General features: G+C 42.4%; 2 protein-coding genes across 2 annotated transcripts in view; one reads left to right on the forward strand and one right to left on the reverse strand.

Moving 5' to 3' along the window:
* The window catches only part of LOC111864472 (kalirin), a 768,927-nt gene that overhangs the window by 10,345 nt on the left and 734,718 nt on the right, over positions 1 to 23,864 (forward strand). The gene's annotated exons all lie outside the window — the stretch shown is intronic.
* LOC117282307 lies at positions 10,895 to 12,193 on the reverse strand. Its single transcript, XM_033751443.1, has 2 exons — positions 11,489 to 12,193; positions 10,895 to 11,068 (listed from the first exon to the last, which is right to left on the reverse strand). Exons 1-2 carry the CDS (start codon positions 12,093 to 12,095, stop codon positions 11,052 to 11,054), a joined length of 624 nt encoding a protein of 207 aa, XP_033607334.1. The 5' UTR covers positions 12,096 to 12,193; the 3' UTR covers positions 10,895 to 11,051.

Raw genomic sequence — 23,864 nt, forward strand, 5'->3', positions numbered from 1 at the left:
TAGAAAACCGAAATTAACGGTCGTGGGGATTCGTTGCTCTGACCACGCGACGCCCTCTATCCGCTAAAGTTGGCACTAACTTCTCCGAAAAGCGGCCGTCGCTAGGTCGGTATAGTTCTCTTGCGGACTACAGGCCACGGAGTTTTTTTTTTTGTTTGTTTGTACTATTGCTGCTATTACTATTGAACTCCACGGAACAGAGTCCGTATTGGGTTAGCTAATAGTCGCTCAGCTGGTCGAAAAATTTCCCTTCATATCGGTTCATTACAACGTTCACAAGAGCCCGACACTCGTCCCTATCCGTAGCCAGGCGAATCCAGTCTCTAAGGTCCATTTTAATATTGTGAGTCCCAAATATCATAGCTGGTGTCCGTTGCTTAGGTCGTTCCGAATAATCCATCCAAGTCCGAGGTCCCATGCAACATTTCGTAATGCGCTAGTTCCTTTATGGTGGAGGACTACCCATAATTCAATGTTCGCGACTGTTTATTCTTTGAATCCGCAGCTACTCTATATGTATCTTGGATGCCATCTCTTCCATCCGCAACCCGAGGACGCTCTGTGCCGTTGCGACTATTTATTTATGGTTTATTTAACGACGCTGTCAGTAGCTCAGACTACATAGCGTCAGATGATAGGATGATTAGTGAATACTGAATTGGAAAGGATGTGGAAAGAAGCTGTGGCTTAATTTGAGTTGCTACCCCTGTATTTTCTTGGAGTCACAGGAAAACCACTAAAATCCGAACTGAGGGTAGCTGGCCTCCGGTGCCACTGAGCAACCTAACTACCACTATTACTATTACTACTACTACTAGGAGCCGGGATAGTATAGTCGGTGTAGCGACTGGCTACGGGCTGGACGACGGAGGTGTCGGAGTTCGAGTCCCGATAAGTTCAATAAGTTTTACTTCTCCGTGTCGTCCAGACCGGCTATGGGGTCCACTCAACCTCATATCCAATGGGTACCCGGGGCTCTTACTCGGGGCTAAACTGGCTGAGGCGTGAAGCTGACCACGCACCTCCAGCTAGTGCCGAGGTAAAAAATAAGTGGATCTATACATTCACTCCACATACGTCTTCATGGCATAGTGCTTAATTAGTTAAGCACAGGGACAGCTTTACATTACCTTTACTGCTACTACTACTACTACTACTACTACTGGTAATAATAATAATAATTTCACAAATGAACGCAAATATTGAGCGGACAGCAATAGTACACTTGTGGGTGTACAGTAAATGGCGAAATTATAAGACTAACTTCCTTATGCCGTAACCAGGCAAGTGCCGAGTCAGAGATGAAGCCCCCAAATTAAAGATCGATGATGTGATAATGTGCTGCCTGATCAGGGCGGTCGCATCCCTCAGGAGGAGATGCTAGATGAATATGGAGGAACTTTATTGGAAGTAAAACGCAAGAATTCTACACAGGCAATACGACGCGATCTTGTTATATTGCTACCCACCTCCCAGCTGTGGGCGCTTTTGAACCTTCGGGTTCCATATAAGGCAGCCAATTTCTTAGCCAGTTCAAGTACTCCCAGTTTCTCAGGAGGATTCTGCTCAGTAGAGTTTGGACAGTGAACATGGCACGCAAACACTAGACCGAAGGAGCCCTGTTTCTGTTAAGTCGGCAGATGCAAAGTTATGCATTATCTATTGTTCCTATGGACATGGCGAGGCTGAATTTCCAGGAAGTTTGCGTTGAACGTTACGCGTGCGTGACATTAAATATATAACTGTTGAGCTAACTGACAAGATTTGACGTGGTGTTTTGTTTTTGTTTTTTTCCCATTGTGCTGCATTGCAATTGGTAGACCTCTGCGTCGAGGAATTCTCACAGAAGTCTATTGAGCCATGGAATTATTAAAAATAAAAGTACTTCGTAGTTTCAGCAACCTGGGAGATAGTATAATGTTGATAATGCGGAATGTTATTTGCATCAATGGAACTTTGAAAATGTGCGCAGATGCCTTAGGAAGGGTGTTTCTGCACCGGCGCAACATGCAACACGGCAAGTGCTGAAGTCAAGTGGCACTGTCGTGTCTGTCGTGTTGCTTTGTGTCTCTCTTGTCTAACTAACTAACTTCATGGAGCTGAGCCTTTCTTGAGAATTCGCCAGTTGTGCAGCTACTCAAGGACTTCGCAGTATTTTATACGTAGAACCCGAAGGTTCATTACCGTGTTCGTAAGAATCCGCCTCTGGTCCCTATACCGAACCTAATCAATCCAGTCCGTGCCACACCATCATCTCTCTAAGATTCATTTAAATATTATCCAACCACCTACGCCTTGGTCTTCCTAGTGGTCTCTTTCCTTCTGGCTTTCCCACAAATGACTTATATGCAGTCATCTTCACCATTCGTGCTACATGCCCGGCCCATCTCATCTCCCTTGACTTCATTATTCTAATTGTACTTGGCGAAGAGTACAATATATGAAGCGTCTCATTATGCTGTTCTCTCCAACCTCCTGTCACGTCATCCAAATTCTGTCCAAATATTCTCCTCAGCACCCTGTTCTCAAACACCCTCAGTGTGTGTTCCTCCATTAATGTCAGAGACCAAGTTTCATATCCATACAGAACCACAGGAAAAATTGTAGGTTTGTGTATTCTAATTTTTGCGTTTTTAAACAGCAGACGAGAAGACAAAAATGTTCTGGGCTGAATGGTAGCAAGCATTACCCAAATTTAGTCCCCTCTTAATTTCCTCCTTAACCAGGTTTTCATTTGTCACCTTCGTTCCAAAATATTTGAACTCTGCCACATTTTCGAAGGATTTGTTAGCTGTTTCTATGTTATGATTTTGCCCTGAAATATGGTGACGAGAGAGCGGCATATACGTAGTTTCCTCTACGTTTACTTGTAGATCAACCTCCTTACTAGCATCAATTAAAGTTTCTGTGTTTTTCTTCATGGTATCTGTGTTATTTACCAGTAACTTACATCATCAGCATAGACCAGCAGCTGATGTGTCGCATTTAATATCAGTCCCACCTGGTATTCCTGGTTCTTCCTAATGGCATATTCCAAAGCAAAGTTGAAATGCAGTGGCAATAAAGCATCTCCTTGTTTTAAACCATTTTGGGTAGGAAAATTAACAAAATATTTACCTATACAGACTTCTAATGTATGTTTCGCTTAAACACATTTTAACCAGCTTAACTAGTTTCATGGGTACCCCAAACTCTGTGAGAATATTGTACAATACTTCCCTCCGCACTGAATCATAGACTTTCTTGAAGTCTATGAATAGCTCATGTGCTCTCTCATTGTACTCCCATTTTGTCTCCAATATCTGACGAATGCAAAGAAATCTGGTTAGTAGTTGATCTGTTACGCCGAAGCCCACACTGGTGACCCCCCAGTAATTTCATCTGTGTTTGGACTTAACCTTAAGAAAAGAATATTGGAAACAAAATTTGTAAGAAGTTGATAGCAGCGATATCCCAAGATAATTACTAAAGTCAGTTTTATCACCCCTCTTGTGAATTGGTACAATAATAGACTCTTTTTACTGATCAGGCAGGTCTTTCTCATTCCAGAGAGAGTTAATGAGCTTATGGATCTAGGAACGTAATGTTCCACATCCTGCTTGAATCACTTCTGCCGGAATTTGATTATTACCTGGCGATTCATACCTTTCCAACTTTGCAATAACAATTTCAACCTCAAAAGGACTAGAATCGGGTTCTAACGGCTCGGCTATATGTATTTCTATCTGCCTAACTTCACTGACCCTTTGTACTCGTACATTCAATAACTGAGAGCAGTAGTTCTTCCACCTATTCAAAATATAGTGGGAATCTGCAAGCAGATCACCATTTTCATCCTTCACTCTGGGTTGGTAATCCCTCTTAAAGTCTTTTATTCTTCTATATAGGTCTCTAATGTTCTTGTTCTTACTGTTCATTACAAGCTCATTAATTTTGTTTTTCAGATATTCCCTCTTTTTATTCTTGAAATGCCTGCTGGCTTCACGTCTTATATTGTTCAGATTATCCCCATTTATTTCGCTTCGATCCTGCAAACACTGCAATTTGGCTTGTTTCCTTTGGTCTAATAATTTTGAGCATCCTTCATCAAACCATGGCTTATGTTTCTTCCATTCATAATAAGCTAAACTCTTTGACCGAAATTTTGATATTCTCCGTAATAGTTTCCCAAGCTCTATTAATATCCACCTCCGTGTCCAAGTTTTTCAGAGCTGCGAACCTAGTTGAGATTTCAATATGATACTACTATTTACTCTCTGCCTCGTTTAATTTCTTGAGATTGAACCTCTTCATATGAAATCTGTACGCTGTTTGTTTACTCACTGCCAGTCTCCCTAACTTTTGGCACCAGGTTTCCGTCTATCAAGATATGGTCAGTTTGGTTGTAGGTCTTCTCATGAGGACATGTTCAATTAAATTTATGACTATTACGATGTGGGAACATTGTACTTTGATGGTCAGATTTTTGGATGGGGCGAAGTTTACTACTCTAACTTCATTATCACTAGTAATTTCGTGTAAACTCCCATTCCCAATTGTCGGTTTGAAAATGTCATATCTACGTACTTTGGCATTGAAATCTCCCAGCAAAATTCATATATGTTATTTAGGTAACTTGCGGAATACACGCTCTAGTTCCTCGTAGAAACCGTGTCTCCTTTGTATAGTCATTAAATTTAAAAGACACCGTGTGCACAGTTTTAAATGAGTTTGTCTTGGTTCATGTTTCGCCATACGCCGTGTCGCATATTGTGGGCCTTCGGAAGTTCGCTGACGCTCGAAAGATAACCAAGGATTTAAATGCTTTGAGCAACGCACAGAAACGCTGCAGTTGAGTAATTGTTTAACTGAAGATTTGCTTATGAAATATTCTCGGTAACACAGGTTACCCTTTTTAATGCCAGTAGGCCCTAGTACATAAATATTTCAAAACGACATCAACAACTGATATGTAAATACAAAATTAACAGTTCATTTCAGAGAATCGTAGTTGTCACCCTGCTAAAAAATTAGCATCCACTTTCCGGTTTACTACCATAGTCAGTAATTTCGAGGACTGGCCACAAAGCGACGTTGTAGTGCATTACAGCGGATAGGTTGAGTCTCGATATGATGCCCTGCTAGTTCATCTCTCGTCACAGCAAGAAACAGTTGTGTGCAAACAGTGTAAGCAGAACTACGGACTCTGTTGTGTACTGCAGTTAAATGCGAGTGGCGGAACTCGAAAATGTGTCAGTTTGAACAATGGGCAAACATCAAGTTCTGCCAAAAACTAGGCAAATCCCCTAGCGAAACATTTGGCGTAGGAAGAATTGGCTGTTGCTACACGACAACGCCCCTGCACATCGCTCTGTTCTTGTCCAAGAGGAACTAATAAGGCAACAGGTCACCGTTTTGCCACACCCTCCGTACTCACCTGATCTCGGACCGTGCGATTTCTTCCTCTTTCACCGCTTGAAAGCAAAGCTACGTGGTCGTAGATTTCAGTCGTCCGAGGAGGTCGTCAATGCCACAAGAGACGCCGTACGGGAATTTCCCGTCAATATGTTTCAGCAATGTTTTCGGCAGCTATATCAACGTTGGCAGACTTGCATAGCGGCCAACGGCAACTATTTTGAGGGTCGATGTGGATCTGTGTAAGTGTATACCTTGCAATATGATGCGATAAAACCACAGCCCACGAAATTAATGACTGTACCACGTAGTCTTGACTTGTACATAAAACCATTACAGACCACGTTCACTGCTAAGTTGGATTTGAGGTTCTCACGTCGGTGACTATGGCGAGTACGATCGTTTGGGCTCTAACGCCGTTTAGTTCGGAAACAGCCCGGAGTTTTCAGAGGAACATATCGCATCCATCCTCAGGGTCGGAGTGTAAGCCAAACAAGAAACCAGTAGAAGGAGGCTGAAATGAGCGGAGCTGAGAATGGAGGCAAGAAGTTCCTCTGAAACGTCGGGCTGTCTCCGAACTGCATGGCGTTACAACCCAGATGACCGCACTCTTCACGTTCACTACAGTATGCCGTTTTCTCAATGTTCTCTGGCTTAGAAATGTGCTTAACATGCGGCTGTATCCTTATATGAATTTGTATGGCCTATGACTAATCTTGTTGAAAATCCTGTCATCACTGGTTTCTTCCAGTCCTTTCACGTAGGAAAGGAACTGCTAATCTAGGAACGACAAACCGTCCAGTGTAGTTAATGTACATAATCCAATTATTTATTTCTGTAACAGGCCGTGGAGGCCCATAGGGTTATGAGACGTCGAGGCTGCCACATTTTCTAGACACCCCCAATGGCCTTGGGGTTGACTTAGCCTCTAACAGAAATGAGTACCAGGAATCTTCCTGGGGGAAAAGGGCGACCGGCTCGTTAGGGCAGACAACCTCACCGCTATCTCTGAACCGATTGTCTAGAAAATGTAGCCTCGACGTCTCACAACCTTATAGGCCTCTACGGCCTGCTACAGGGATAGCGTTGCCTTTTTTTTTATCTTTAATCCAATTATTTATATGGTCTTACATGTTTCGGCCGTTTGGGGGGGGGCATTTTCAGAGGCAGAACAGCAAAAGAAGCCTGCCTTACAATTGCCAAGGATTTTATAGTAAGTTATACAATCGTAACGATACAGTAGGTTAAAGCTGAAGATCTTTAAATACTATCTTTAAAAGGTTCGGTTAAAATAACTGCTAATTTGATGCACTTTACTACATAAGTAAGCCTTTACGCCTGTGATTTGTGTTATTGCCCTAGATAGTGCCGGAAGTCAGATACAAGAACTGGTGACTATACTGCGCGTCGTTCAAAAATCGAATTGTGGAATAATAGAAACTGACGATAAAATACTTTTATTGAAACTTCCACTATTTTGTCTCATTTTAGAAGTTATCTGTAGTAATCTTCTGTTCCTATGTTTTCCAGGAGAAAACTGCATAATGAAGGGCTTCATAAAGTTTACGCTTCACAGAATTGTTGTTAGGTTGATCAAATCAAGACTGATGAGATAGGCGGGGCATGTAAAAAAAAACATGAAAGTGAAAACTGAACACGTCGTTTTAATCTGAAAAGCCGTGTATGAGAGGACTATTCAAATCGATCTCATCGAAATAGGTTTGGTAATGTGGACTGGCTTGAACTAGCTCAGGATAGGGTATAGTGGCAGGCTGTTTTGAACATGGTTCTCGTCTCGTTTCATAGAAGGTAGGTAAGTTCTTGACCAGCTGAGCGACCATTAGCTTTTCAAGAGGTCTCCGCTCTGTATAGCCCAGGATTCAGAAGTGGAAACCTTGAAGCTTGCAATATGTTGAATTAGAAGTTGTCTCAAAGAACTGAACGTTTACTTTGTCAGAAACTGACTCACATCGTAAACTTTAAGGGCGAGGATACACCAAGGAAACTGGCAACCGCAGCGCAACCGTAATTTCCGAGAATTTTTATCAGCCTGAGTTGAACACATGTTACTGAATGGAGCAGCGCTGGCAACCGCAACGCAACCGCAATTTCCGAGAATTGTTATCAGCCTGAGCTGAACACATGTTACTGAGTGGAGCAGCGCAAATTGAGGAAACGACAACGCAATTGGCTCAGGTTGCGCTGCTCAATTCAGTAACATGTGCACAACTCAGGCTGATAACAATTCTCGGAAATTGCGGTTGCGTTGCGGTTGCCAGTTTCCCTGGTGTGCCCTCGCCCTAACTTTCATGTGTGCCTACTTTAGAGTCTCGTATGAGTTCAGTTTACTCTTATCAGATTGTTTCTGGAATCATTCAAGTTGGTGGAAGTGAGAATGTTCATCTTGATAGACTTCTACCGGTTCGGACCGTCGTAATACAAGTAGGATCCATTCATTGATTCTGTATGATTGTATCCTGCTGTGTTATGATTGCTGACGAAAGGATAATTTCTCAGTCAACGCAGTATGTGAGTATTCATCACTCTGTCGTCGAAATATGTGACCTAGATAGAGTAACGAATAATTACATATTGTGTCGATTATGAAAAGCGTTCTTGTTAGAGACGGTAGTTCACAAACGAACAACCTAAAATTTTGTCTAATTACTGAGATATAACTACAACTTTATATACTTAAGATGGCGCTGAGCCTATTATGTTTATGTATGAGTGACGAAAATATACAGCTCACCTTCGAATTCATATTAGAAGTAAGTCTGTATTTTAAGATAATGAATTTCTTCGTAATGTATTTAACGGCGCTGTTCCGTCTGTGTAGGTTTTACAGCGTCAAATATAAGGACGACCGTGAATGATGAATTGGGAAGGATCTGTTTCAAGGCACACTCAGCATTCGCTTGCGGGAACTAAGAAAAGACACTGAAAGTTTCAGTTAAAAGGACCTCCAGGCCTCGGAACACAAAGCAATAGCCCTACCCACTCGAACGCGAGTGTTACTAATCGGTTTTAACAGAAACTGGTTGTGAAGGGTGTCGATTGGATTCAGTTGATCCAGATAGGATACATGGTGAATTGTTATGAACATGGTAGAGAACCTTTCGGGTTCCACAAAATATTGGAAATGTCTTGACTATCTGAGCGACTGGAGTTACGTATTTTGAGTTACCATTTCTCTGTATTTATGAGATTGCTAGCTTGAATACTGACCACGATCTGCTGTACTGACAGTTCGTAAAATAAGTCACTACTATTTCCTTTGAAGTCTCTCTGATTTGTCGTTCATAAACATCGTCACTGTTCGCCCCGTACTGTTAAAAGAGTGAATACAGCGCATAATGTTATACAGCATGTTCCTAAAAGAATGGTGGGGTTTCAGATACGTATATATTTCGTATTTCTTACCCTGTACAATCATAACATGTGTTACTCGGAAGCTTAACTGTCCAGATTTTATGTACATCCATCAAAGTGCCTCTATGTGCGCACCTTTCGTTACCCGGCACACATCAATGCGATAGTCGAATTCCTGCCACACCCGCTGCAGCATTTCAGGTATGATGGTCTCCACAGCACGACTGATTCTGTTTCGGAGATCCTGGAGCGATTGGGGCAATGGGGGTACATAAACCATGTCATTCACGTACCCCCACAAGAAGAAATCACATGGAGTTATGTCCGGGGATCGGGGTGGCCACCGGAGAAGGGGGGCATCTTCACCTGCAGCACGTCCAATTCATAGTTGCGGAAGGACCAGATTAAGCAAACCTCTCACAATGCTATGGAAATGTGGGGGAGCACCGTCCTGTTGGAAAATGTAGTCATTGGAATCATTGGCCAGTTGTAATGATTTTCTTGGGCTGCTCTGATACGTCTCCCTCACTCTTACATTTCACGCCTCCTAACTGTCGGAAATGGAACTAGGAAAGAGCGTGATATACAAAATGAAAATTTGAGAGCCGCGTTCTGAGTCTGTATACGTTTTGATTTTCATCACCAAAAACTGACGGAGATATACGGCAATGAAACCCCACCATTCTTTTAGGAATACCCGGTATTTCAACATCCTGTTTCATTGTACAGATCTGACTTTGCGTTTTGCTTTTATGCCGTCTGTATGCAACTTCATTGATACTAGTGTCAGTGAAGAAAAACGACGAGTGAATATTAACCGAAGTTGCGCATAGACGGCATAAAAGCAAAATGCAAAATCACATAAATACAGTGCACACAAACAGTAATTCCGTATATCCGTCAAGGGTCTGGGATCTGTATACGGAAAATCTTGGCTTAACCATGCAGCATTCATCCACGTCATACATTGCACGCAAGAGGCCTCAGACACTTACCAGATTAATACTGGATGAGTGAAATGGTAGAAACAGAGACTGGAATGTCTGTGGCCGGTTACATATGGCTCAGCACAGTAATGGGAGTTGTACTCCACAGAAGGAGCAGTTAACAGCACTTCTGCATGTACATCTTATGTTTTTAGTGTAAAAACAATACATGGGTGTGGTCTTGGTTGTTTACGTCAGATCGGATGTAGGAATTATATGGGCACAAGAACACTAGGACTGTTTCTTTTAACACTAGCAGTAACAGTCAAAACATTCACATAACGCGTTGCAGTGAGGAGGCTGGAGTTTCCTGCAAATTGTCTGTATATATGAAACGGTTCCTCAAGGACATAAAGTCCAAACTAAAATAGGCTTCCAGAGTGCCGTATTTCCACAAGTACAGATTTAAATTACGCTATGAAAACCAGAAGGTAAACGTTTGCTCTCATAACTCTGAAAATTTAATCTCAAATATTTAATTTTTGCTATATTTTAGTTTGTCTACTTGATATGTCAAATGTAAGTTTTACATAACGGGTGATGGTTGGGTAAGTATTGCCTTTTTATTCGTCTTGGAGTGATCCACATGTAGCGGAGATAACGAAAAAAGTTTAGAGCGTTGTACTTTCTTTAAAGATGTCTGCGGAGAATCTGGTTTCGTAATTTTTGGCTAATAGGATTTCCTTACAGTAGTGCAGGATATTTTCTGTGATTCTGTGAAACTTTCATACTATTCCATTGACTTTTTTTCGTCAGAGTATCCCAAGTACGATGAAGTATTTCGATATCACGTGTGTGTGAGGCCAGGAGTTTTTGTATTGCTAGTGGGGTGGGACTAAGTCCCTTGTACTGCGGCCACTTCAGGCCTATTGTACCAGCCTCAGATGATAGGTGAGGGTGATTGTGGAGCAATTGGGCGAATGAAGATATGAAGATTGGCAGGGGAAACCGAAGTACTCGGAGAAAACCTACCCCAGCGCCACTTTGTGTACCCCAAATCCCACTTGACCAGACCCGGGATCGAAACCGGGCCGCCTCATTGGGAAGCCAGCGACTAACCGCTTGAGCTATGGCGCGGCCAAGGCCAGGAGTTACTCAAACGCAGCCGAATGAGCCTGGGGTCCTAGATGACTGATTATACAGGGTCCGGCAAATCGACCTCCCGTATTTCAAAAGGCCGTTACAAACAAACAAAGAAAGATACAGAAAAAATACTTTTATTTGTGAACAACAAATACGATGCTATTTTACATTACTTGGTTTTAAAAATTATTTCCGGTAAATGGCGTCCTCCATTGTTCACACATTGACGAAGCCTTTCCCGGAAGTTGTCCATAGTTCTTCGTGTCATTTCACGTGGAATGGCAGCCACTGCCTGGGTGATTGCCTCCTTAAGTGCTTGCAGGGTTGTGGGGCGATGTTTGTACACTTGCGCCTTTAAGTGTCCCCAAAGAAAAAAATCACAAGGTGATAAATCGGGTGATCTTGGGGGCAGGCGATGTCTCCTCGCAAAGAGAGAAGACGTCCAGGAAACAACTCTCTCAGAATTGCTAAAGAACGCCGCGAAGTGTGAGCTGTGGCTCCGTCTTGTTGGAACCAGGCTTGTCCCTCTTCATGGTCCCCAACAAACCGGTTTAACTTAGGTCGGAGGAAGGTCTCGATCATGTGACAGTAGCGATTCGAAGTAACCGTTACCGTTAGCCCATTTTCCTCGAAAAAATAAGGACCCCACACACCAAATTCAGCAACGGCGCACCAAACTGTCACACGAGGGCTGTGAAGTGGTCGTTGGTGAAGTTCCTGAGGGTTTTCTGCTGACCAGTAGCGGAAATTTTGTTTATTTACAGTACCTGACAAGTGGAAGTGGGCCTCATCAGATGAAATCAAAACAGCGCCAGAGGGAATGTTCTGAAGAATGTCCTCACACGCAGCTTTGCGAGTTTCAAAATCTCTCTCACTTAATTCTTGGGTAACCATCATTTTGTATGGGTGCATGTGTAGATTTCTGTGCAGGATTCTTCTTACACTCCTGTCAGACAATCCCAGGGCAGCTGCATGTTTAAGTGCTGAACGCTTTGGAGATTGCTGGATGGACGCTCTCACACGCGCCACATTTTCCGGCGTTGTTACGGTCCGAGGTCGGCCAGGCGATTTCTTTTTCAGTGCAGAACCTGTTGCTCTAAAGTTTGATACCCAAACGTGAATAGTTTTTCTATCCGGAACAGGATCATGTCGGCCAAGTTCGAACCGAATGCGAAATGCTCGCTGAGTAGTAATCACCGATTCACCATTACGAATATACTCTTCCACAACAAACGCACGATGCTCACCGTGCCACGCCATTGTGACTACTGCAAATGGCACTTATACCTCTATCCATCGATACCCCCTCCGCCGCCGTATCCCCACCACAACTCACACAGCGCCCTCACCAAATACGGGAGGTCGATTTGCCGGACCCTGTACAGTTCTGTAGGGTCATAAATACTAGGTATGCAGCCTGTTACGTGCCTTATAACTTGTGTAAGTAAGGAAACTCACTACAGCACAGAGTGAAATCTTAATCCGAACCTGTTACGGAAGATGAAAACTCCAGTGCTGGCTTATACGAGTGTATGAATTAACATAAAGGAAACTAACGGGGAGTATGAAAATAGCTTCTCTTGAGGTGTCTGACAGTTTACCAGAAATAGATGGATTTGGTTTATATATGACCATGTGGCACCAGTACTGAAAGTACAGGCTCCATGATATCCAATTTATATCCGAATTTAAATATTTGACTTCTTCCTAATGCATGTACAAAGTGTTATCAAGAGAGAACAGTGCTTTGATTGTAAGATTTGAGGCTTTCACGGCGGTGACTATGAAGAAAGCAGTCTTCTGGGATTTGGCACCGTGTATATTTGGTGTTAACCGACGTTTCGGAGGAACGTATCGCCTCCATCTTCAGGGTAGAAGAAAAAATATAAGAAATCTGCAAGCGAAGAGACCGTGAGAACCGGTAAAAGCAGACTGTGTCTGCTGATGGAGGCGATACGTTCCTCCGAAACGTCGGTTAACACCACAATACACGGTGCCAAATCCCAGAAGACTGCTTTCTTCAGTGCTTTGATTGTTACGGGGTTTTCATGTTGTGCCTTTGAGTTGAGTTAAATTTTAACATATTTTTATTTTATCTTTAACATCAGTATTAAAGAATACGGTTTTTATAACGCATGATTTGTATTTTGAATGTCTAAGAATAACTCCATGGAGCTGAATCTTGCTTGAGGAAGTAATAGTCGTTTAGCCAGTCAAGACATTACCCCCTTCCATGGAACTAGTGTTCACAATAGACCGAAACTTGGCCCTATCTTAGGCCAGTTGAACGCTGTTTCTGCATATACATTTTAACGTTATGATCCCACACTTAACTTGTCGCAAGTATTCTCATCACTTCCTGCTTTTATACGAAAACTGTGTACGTGTTTCTCATCTCCCTCGCGCTTACTGCATGCCATGTCCCGCCAATTTCATACTCATTGATTTTATCGCCGTAATAATATCTTGTGAAATGTGCGAATTAGTAATTTTCTCGAGCCTTTTGTTACTTCCTCTCCCTTAGGTTCAAATATTGTCCTCAATAGTCTGTTCTCAGAAATATTATGTATATGTATTCTTCCTTTAGAGTGCAAGACTTAAGTTTCACGGCCATGTAAAACACCAGGTAAAATTATAGTTTTTTTATATTTTAATCATTAGGCTTCCACTTAGATTGTTCTGTTTCATCAAAATTGATTGTCAGAATAGGTTCAGGAACTCAGGAAGAATTGTCTAGACAGAATCAGCTACAAAGTACGAGTATGTGGTCATATTTGTAGACCTAACACACAAATGCTATATGTGGAATTTCGAGATTGAGTTCGGAGATCGTGTCTGTACAAGGAAAACTGAATCCCATAATATTACAGCGGTATGGTAATTAGTGTAGCAACTCGTCGGATTTAATTGTTTATGTTAGCTGCCTCGCGTCAAGAGTAATTTCCTTGGATCCTGTTTTAAGCTACTGAGTTCCTTTTCTAGAAAATGAAACCTGTCTTGCATAAAGATTTAACTTCCTTGAACTTGTAAGTTTTGAGGTTTTCACGGCGATGACAATGAAGAAAGTTGTCTTCTGGGTTTAGGCACCGTGTATTCTTCGTTTTGGCCGACGTTNCGAAACGTCGGCCAAAACGAAGAATACACGGTGCCTAAACCCAGAAGACAACTTTCTTCCTTGAACTTGTTCCCTTCCCTTCTCTCACCCCAACACGTTATGTGCCTTGTACGTAATATATTCCATTCGCTGTAACTCGAATGGATTTTGATGTAGTAACCCAATGTCCCCAAAAGTGTGTGACCCGAGAATGATATGTGTGCCACGAAATTTACAGCTCATACTTCATTTATTGTACTGAGCTTTTTGTTGCAGTAATAAGCACACATAAGTTCGGCCTATGTATTCTACCTAAAAAGCAATGATCTAATGCCCAAATGGCGTAATAAGCACATTTAGTAGTTACTATAGGATTCTGACGATGGTGTATAACACACTGATATATTGGGTTTTTGGACTTTATCCATCATCCTGGTTTTTAAGATAACTAATAAAAACACGACATTTCGGAAACTGGATCTGTTTCCGTCCTCAGGTGAAGGAAAAAACCTATTCTGTTGGGTCCGTTAGAAAGAGCTAGCCTCAATCACTAGGACAAAGTCTGAAAACCCAGTATCTCTGTGTGTTATACAGCATCGTCAGAACCCTATAGTATCTATCCATTGTCTTATTTAAAAACCGTCTTGTTCATTTTTCAAAACACAACGTTTCGGATACTGGATTCTGTCTCCGGATAGGGGCTAGTTCTATCGATTGGGCCCAACTGACTAGGTTTTACCTGAAGACGGAGACAGAATCCAGTCTGGAAACGATGTATTTTGAAAAATGAACAGGACGGTTTTTTTTTGATAAAGACAAGACGGATAACGTCCAAAAGCATAATAGTTGTACTGTGGTGCTTAGTCAATTAAGCACAGGACGCGCCATAGCTCAAGCGGTTAGTCGCAGGCTTCCCGGGTTCGATCCCGGGTCTGGTCAAGTGGGATTTGTGGTGGACAGAGTGGCGCTGGGGCAGGTTTTCTCCGAGTACTTCGGTTTCCCTGCCAATCTTCATTCCACCAATTGCTCCACAATCACCCTCACCTATCATCTGGGGCTTGTACAACAGGCCAGAAGTGGCCGCAGTACAAGGGACATAGTCCCACCCCACTAGCAATAAAAAAAATAATTAAGCACAGGGAGAGTGTCACCTTTTACGTTGATTAATGGCGACGGTTTGGACCGAATTCTATGCCTTTCGAATTTAGACTGTTCCCGTATTACCGAGTAACCAGGATACCCCGTTTCCTTCTCCATGAAGGGAATGGACTGTGCAGTTGGTTCGTGATATGCCTGTCCGGTGTATTGTTTCTGTGTTTTGAAGTACGCTCTTGAATACAAATTAGAAATCGTATACGTAAGTAACACATAAAGTGACATACGTAATTACAGTTATGCTGATGTCATGAGAGAATTAATTTATTTTCGCAACCGGACCTTGAGATGGTGTGCTGAACTTGGCAGATCGTTTCCTCCCACTTACACACCAACGTTAAGTCAAATCAAGTCGACATCCCAAGGAGGAACAGTGCACTTATGTATCAGTGTTGTCTGGCAGATCAGGATGGCCTTCGCCATGAAGGTTGTTCTCGACCTTTTGCGTCTTTCTCCTGGCCATCGATTTGTGATTAAGTTGGCAAGATGAAACTGATTGCATACGTAATGAAGATCGGGTTCGAGTACGCGGGAAAGTATCTTCAGTATTGCATGGTAACTTAACGGGATTTGCGCAACTTAATGCTGGTACAATTGAAGGCAAGTGAAAGGAAAATGAATGGTGTACCGAACAATACTGGAAGGCACTCTTTCTTAACCATGTCGATGTAGTTTCGTAAGCCGAATTATCACGTTAATTGCAGTCTTTGAATAGTTACACTAAATAACATTTTGTAACACGTCACGTATTTTTTTAATGCTAGTGGGGTGGGACTAAGTCCCTTGTACTAGGCCACTTCTGGCCTATTGTACCAGCCCCAGATGATAGGTGAGGGTGCTTGTGGAGCAATTGGGGGAATGAAGATTGACAGGGGAAACCGAAGTACTCGGAGAAAACCTGCCCCAGCGCCACTTTGTCTACCACAAATCCCTCTTGATCAGACCCGGGATCGAACCCGAGCCGCGGCGTGAGAAGCCAGCGACTAACCGCTTGAGCTATGGCGCGGCCCTTACACCACACTTAAGAAATTTCTTTGAAATTGTGTGAACTTCCCTGTTATGGTTACGAATATTTCACGGTGTATAGAGTTGCGAATAAGTACAATTTAGAAAGACGATGTTTACTTTCTTGAATTTTATTAAATGAAAAAGTTTGTTTTGACTGCCGCGGCCACGCCCCGGAAGTTCCTAAGGGCGTCTGGTGGTACAACTCTCCTATAAGCTCAGAGATCCTTCTCGCCTTTTTGGATTTTCAAATTTAAAACGTGGCTGCTAATTTTTTATTGGTCCATCTGATTAATGAATGGTATAAATGACGTTCAGAGAACCAGGTCTACGTGAGACTTGGTTAAAAATTGGTTGTTAAATAGCTGACGTTTTACGCGGAGACCTCCAGATGTGTTTCTGCACGCATCTCGATAATATTGCGGGCCTAACTCAACAGATATTTACCTTTCTTGTTTCTTGACTACTTGTGATGATATGTAGTTAAATTTGTATTTCTTGAGTTTGCAGTTTCTTCCTGCCGTCACATTTATCAGTGCTGCATTACTTGTTTTGCCGCCGTATGTATGAGCAATTCTGACTTCTCTTGTGTTGGCGTTTTGATCCCAGCTGTTATTAATACGCGGGAAAAGATGAAGTATTGTCTGTTAACACCTTTATAACAGCTCATACTTGACTAGTCTGGTTCCTCCGAAACGTAGGTAACGATTTACCAGTCTATACGGCGTCAGATTCCCCCCGAAGACAGTTAACTTCACAGTTACCACCTTGAGCACTCAAATATCTCACTTCTTAAACCCAGTAACTTGACACTTTCCTTGACCATCTGAAGAAGAAATCTACTCCATGAAGTTATTGGCCAAGTTCATTCAAGAAAATGATCAGTTACTGTTTGGACGGCTGGGGTTCTATTCCTGAAAGGACATGAAGCTCTGTCGTCACCACGTCTGGACCAGCTGTGAGGCAACCCAACTTCCTGATTGGTTTGTATATGGAGCTGCTTATGTAGGGCTAAAATGGCCGGGTCATGAAGCTGATCATTCATCTTCATTTGGTGCCAAAGGTTAGAGTACGTCAATCATACCTCCCCGTCCCCACGAGCCTTCCTGGGTGGCATCGCTCGAAGCAGTTGGACAGTGGAGTCCCATCTGTGGAAGTGATTTGGAATTTCCCCCTTGTCGCCACCGCTGTAAAGCAATTCATGATCCGGACGATCGCTCTGTGTATATGTGCAAGACTTTGCTTACAGCTGGGAGTATATTGAATTCGTACTTCTCCTTACATATTTGTAGTATGGGTGTGATGCAATTTTATTTATATAAAGATATTCCATAATATCATAAAACTGGGAATATTCCTGTAAAGGCGAAGCGAAGAGATGCCTGCAAGGACTCAGTAACACAAGATCTATATCCGTAGACCCTGCTTACAATGAAGGTGAAGTGCAGCTATTGCTCAGAGCTACTGAGAATTCTTGCTTTGTAGCCCGAGTAATTTACATGATATGCATGCATAGGAAAAGGAATACCGGACACATTTGAGATAGTTTTCTTCCACGAAGGGCGGTCAGCATTTGATTACCATTATGGGAAATGCTGCACAGGATCAAATTAATCTCGATATGTGTAAGTCACACGAATGGTTGGAAGCACTTCAAGTTTATTAGCGGTTGTGTGTGACGCCGATGTGGATCTTAGAAGCAATAACATTTGTAATCAGAACGTAGTTAATTTCACTTATACGTATATAGGTTCTGTAGTGTAAGAATCATTATCGTATGTAGGATGAATATAATACTCGTACATAGGAACAGTTCCTGTAACTGAAGGACTCCAGAGCTGTGTTATGTATGTATACGGTTCTGATCTCAGTTGGGTTACAAACTATCCTCAGACAATAACATAAACGGGCACAAACAAAAAATGATTGAAAATAAATAAACCCAAAATAAAGCAAGGAAACAAGGCACACTTTCTCGGACCATAAAGTAAAATTGTGAATGAGGATGTTCATTATTTTCCACCGTCTCCTCGTTTGAATATTGGGTTAGTTGTCTTGAAGTAGACTGAAGTAAAGCTGTCAGTTCAGTCACCATTCTTGCTCACTCTTCTCTCCTGTTCGACATCATGTAGCCTCTGTAGTTGAAGAAAACCTATTTACTTTCGTTTTTAAAAGTGTTATCATTTGGCGTATGACTCCGTTTAGTTTCATAGGTGATTAAACGTTTCGGAGGAACTTGCTGCGACAATTTTCGGAGCAGAACTTCGCAGTCAGATTTACGCTGTCTTGAGAACCTGAAATCTCATAGCTAAGAATGAATTAAATGCTCCGTTGTGAACAGGAAGGCCTCTTTAGCGTATAAATTGAAGGATTATGAATATGCAGTTTCCATTTTTTATTTGCACTCCGGTAGACTTATACAGTTTTTGGTATTTGTCACACAGAATATAAACTACATGAATACGTCACAATAAACGTCTTCATTTTCTTTATGCAGTGTGAAAGTAGGCTATAAATGGCAATAAGCTTCTCGAGTTGGTTGAGAATAAAAGTACAAGTTCACATATCTTATTCGAGTGGTTTACTGGGGCTTCGGGCAAGACTCTCTTAATTTTGAAAACATAGCCTCAAACGTTCGCGCCTTATCATTGTTCGTACTCTGAAACCCATACATTGGCCTTTTGTAGTACATATTGTCACGTTCTAGGGTGTGACTACGTGTATAAATGGTATGGATTGGTGAATAGATTTTTTGACCACTTATACATACCACTCGGAACTACAAGTAATTACAGCGCTGTCGTTAATCTCCACACTTTAAAAATCATCACAGCACCCGCTAAGCCTTTCTCCAGCCTGCTGTGTCTTCAGCCGTTCCCTGGCAACGGCTTCTAACAGTGGAGATTCTTCACTTTCACGCGCTCAGGTTCTATCTCCACAGCCTCCCTTGCAGACCTGCCTGTCAACTGTCAACTCAACTGTAGCGCCATCTCTTCTCAGCCTCCATTGCAAAGCTCAGCTCTCAACTGACTACTCCTAGGCTGGCGACCATTCCACACCAACCTCCTGTCTTCTCTTCACATGCTGACTTTCAACTAACAACTCACAACTGACTTTCAAAGTCAAAGTCATATTGCGACTGACGGTCAGTCAGTAATTCTTGGTATCGAGCTTCATCTGGGTCTCATGGCCACATATTAATTGCTGTTTGACAGTTACAGTCTTGTTCTCGTGGGGCGCCCTTTCTGACGAGAGGATGAGTCTGTATTTTGTGTATGCTGCTGGCCTTGCTAGCACAGTCCCTTTCGGGTTCGAGTCCCTTGGGATTCGTGACTGCATTTTACTGTCTCAGATTTTAGACTTCCCTTTTCGTCGCCTCCTACGACTCTCAGGGTCACGGTGGAGGTATTCGACCCCAGTCGCCCCAGTTGTCTTATAACCATTTTCCACGGATCGAGTAGAAAACACCGTTTCCAACAATAACTCTATTGTTGTGTTCGTATCCGTGTTTACCGATCCGTTGCATAGAAACGGGTTTATTCGCCTGTTGGATAGCAGTGGCTGTACACGCTACAATATAATTATATGGATGCTCTTATGGTTTGTCATTGTTCCAATTTTTAACTGGAATGAGCCGTCAGCTAAAGAATTCTGACAGACAGCATAGTTCAGAGTTTGCGCTGTCCCTACGTTATTACAGTCGTTGCTGACAAAATAGAAACGACAAAGGTGCATGCTTTACAAGGATCTGCTGTGAAATACAATTTTGTGCTGTACATTTGCCAGCGTTTGTTCCTGTGTGACCTAGAAAAATCTCGCGGTTTAAAATGTCGGTGATTAGTTAAAAGCGGTTGAGATCAGCGGGGCGTGGGGAACTGATGGTTGCAGAACCTCATGGAAAGAGGCCAATTGGGAGGCAGAGTCGTTAGGTTAGAAAGTGCCTTATACGTATATCTAGGGCAAGACTAGGATACGATGTAAACTGAATTGATATGTTTCAGTGGCATAACTTTACAACGACGCCAGTGAAACTTCGTATTTATGGAATGTAGGCTGCTGGAAATAAATTCAACCAAGGGATTAGTCAGAAAATGAAGAAGTGAAGAGTGGAGGCCACTTCATTGGCGTAGTCTTCATTCAGAGTTCTATGAAATCCAGCATTTCCGTTGAATATTTAATAGGACAGTCGGGGTAAGGAGGATGTAAATTATGTCCATTTCACTTGGTCATCATGAATGTTTCAAGCTCATCAGAAACTCCAAGTTTCCTTTGCGGTTGCCCAGCAGTTAGAAACGCCCTCTTCCGCCAGAGTAAGTGGGATAGAGACAATGATAGATTAATTACCGATCATGCACGTCTGCAGTTTCAGTATGCTGCCTCTGGATGAGGCTGTCACGATTGTGACAAGTTAATTGAGGCCAAGCTGTGCGCGCCCATGCTTCTGTTCCATACTTCACTCACCATAGGATGTTTACTTATTGATAATGTGAAGAATATGACCACTGATAGGCAACGACTCGGTATACACGTTCCAGTGAACACACAACAATAGGAATTGTGTTCCCTGTGGACCATTCTACAACTAGTTACTGGGTAGCGTAACAATTCTAACAACAGAAAAGGTGTTTTCTATGTGGTCCGTACCGCGGCTATATAACGAGTGCCTGTTTATAGGTAGATTAGATTAGAGAATGCGAATTGGAGAATTGGTCGAGTTCTAGAGGGTCGGCAGTTCAAGGTGATTGAAAAAGAAATGACAAGAAGACTTCATATGTGATTTGAAGTGATAGTTCCTCTGATAAAACCGTTGCAAGGAAGCGGATAGCGTGTCTTAGTGATTTGTGGAGTGAATGAATTAGCGATAGCGCTATAATTGATTGTGATTAAGAGAGATTGTAAACGAAGGTGTTAATAAACCCAATCATCCAAACCGTTATTATTAGTCACGGAACCCCGGACACGTGATAATAAGTAGTAATGATGGCGGGTAAAAGGTGTCCCCCTGCTGCAGCTGTTGTGAAAATGATACGATACAAGTCATCAGAACAATGTAAGACGTGAGGGCACAGGTTTTTTGTGAGGGGACACGAAGTTTATCATCGCATTTCATTACATAAACGCCGTGCCAAAAAAATGTTCTAAACAGAAGCTGAGGGCTGTAGAGGATATGATTGCTGATTATCTGTACGATGAACTTTTCTTAAAAAAAACTTTCAATTTCGATTTCAGCTCTGTGCAAAATGTCGATTGTACTGGACCCATAAGTATAAACATTAAGTCTTCCCAGTGGCTTGCTTTTATTACAGACTCCCTCAGTACGGGAACAGATTTAATCGAAATCCTATCATTAGGCTCGGTGTTGGGAGAATGGAACATTCCCATTATATATCCATTTTACACACCCTGTGCAAAGCGGACTTACAACTTGGCATTGTTTATGTGTTCTGATTATTATTACAATTAGGATTTTCGGCTGGCCTCAAGTCACACTCTGGAAAACGCTGGCATAGAGAATTAAACAAACATAAGCAGCTCCGCTCCATGGAAGTAATATGGAAATATTGACTTTGGAATTGAGCCATAGTTTCAGGATGCAGTAGAAGCTAACAGAACTTATTCTTCAGAGACAGGAAGATTTCTGTGCCGCTCGATGTTTATTGCCAACAGAAGGAACATGGGGTGAAATGCTTCAGGTATTTCGAAATTCGCATTTTCCTGCCCGGGGTTTGGAGACAAAATTATTTTACAGAAAATGTAAATGTGTTCCGCTTGTTATTGTTGTCATATGACACTGCGGTATTTTTCAACTCCCGGCTCGGAATTGCAACTGTTCGTTTGGAAAGTACTAATTAATTTGTTTATAAAATGGGCCTATATGAAAGAAATACCTCAAAATAATTTAATGTAATATAATTTATTTTAACATCTCTGCTCAACATTGACCCCAACCGGACCTAATCAGTAGGCCTATATGCTGTGGTCTGTCGCTCAAATGTGCGATAGGTGTGAGAAGGAATTCCAGCGATATGGATGGAATACCATTGATGCATTTATATTATACCATTAGCAGAAGTGTAGTTTACATTTAAATTGAAGTAATAGTAGCGTAATGACCGCCTCTGTGGTCCAGTGGTCAGAGTTCCTGGCTACAGATTCAGAGGTCCGGTTTCGATTCCCGGTGTTACTAGATTTTCTGAGAAGCAGTGAGCCTGGAACGGGGTTCACTCAGCCTCATGAGGATAGTTGAGCTATTTCAAGGAAATAGCGGCTCCGGTCTAGAAAACCGAGATTAACGGCCGTGAGGATCCGTTGCGCTGACCACGCGACACCGTCTATCCGCTAAAGTTGGCACTAACAAGCGGCGGTCGCTCGGTCGGTAAAGTTGCGGACTACATGCCACGGAGTTTGTTTTTTGTTTTTTGTTTTTAATAGTTGCGTAATGACACTGTGTTGGAAGGAAGTTGGGGAATGCTAATGTGACACATTTCCGTTTCTTATTAGTTTGAAAAGAGTGGTACTCGTATATTTGAAGAATGTCGTCTTCTGGGATGTGGCGCCGTGAAGCGACGTTCCTCCGAAACGTCTGTTTACACAAGATCTACACGGCGCCACATCCCAGAAGACGGCATTCTTCATAGTCACCGCCGTGAAAATCCCAAATCTTACACAGAGGTATATTTGTCTCACCTCACATCATTCATAAGCATACTCCTCTCTCTCTCCCTCTCTTATACTTGTATCAAGAGAGTAAAATACTATAACGATCAGAGATGGACGCTTAACATAATAAACACGCTTAAGAGTGCTACATTCTGCAATGTAACGCCGTGTAGTCTGGAAGGAATTCATTGAGAACCTCGAATCCAATAAAGTAAACGTGCCGTTATGAGAATCACACGTTGACCTGTTTCTGAACTTTTCAAATTAAACCCGGTTGATGGCAGGCGAGGCAAGTTTCTTTAGCTCGAAAGCAAGGGTTTCATTGTGTTTTCAGTTAGATCGTAGAGGCGGAAATAGTTGGGCGGAATGTCATCTTCTAGGACGATCATTAGCTAGCGACGGGGCACGCGGTATCATAGTTTGTTGAGGCACTATACTACAAGCCGGAAGGTCGTTGTTTCGATTCCCAGTGAGGTCATTGAATTTTTCAGTTAACCTAATCCTTCCAGCCGCACTATAGCCCTGGGGTCGACTCAGCCTCTAAGAGAAATGTGTACCAGGAATCATCCTTGGGGTTAAAAGCGGCTGGCGCATAAGGCTGACAACGTTACCGCCATCTGTGACCCGATAGTCTAGAAAATGTGATAGCCTCGATGTTTCACAACACTGTGGGCCTCCACGCCCTGTTATAGGGACAGCTTCACCACCTTTAGCTGGCGACAGTTTGGAATCATGGTAAATGAAAATATGAACGGTATGCAATTCACTATCAGCAAATATAATGTTTAAGTCTGACGGAAGTCGTGATTTCCGATATACGTATAATTGGCTGAAATAAATTGTTCGACTAAAGAGGTAACCGATGCATGGGACAGATTATTTGTCTAATTGTGATAGCCCCCAAATATTTATACATTGAAACTTCTCTAAAAGATAACGCTTATTCAAAGACCATATCAGTATGGCACGGATTGCATTTTAGGCTATTCTAGTGTAACTCAGAGACCACCCCTATCCCCGACCATCCCGCAACGGGAATTCTAATCCTTGTCCTCTGGGTTTAACGGTGCCGCGAAGAGTAATGCAGACTACGTACCCCCCACCCCCGGGTGTCC

The sequence above is a fragment of the Cryptotermes secundus genome, unplaced genomic scaffold, assembly GCF_002891405.2.
Source record: "Cryptotermes secundus unplaced genomic scaffold, Csec_1.0 scaffold737, whole genome shotgun sequence".
Classification (NCBI taxonomy): Eukaryota; Metazoa; Arthropoda; class Insecta; order Blattodea; family Kalotermitidae; genus Cryptotermes; species Cryptotermes secundus.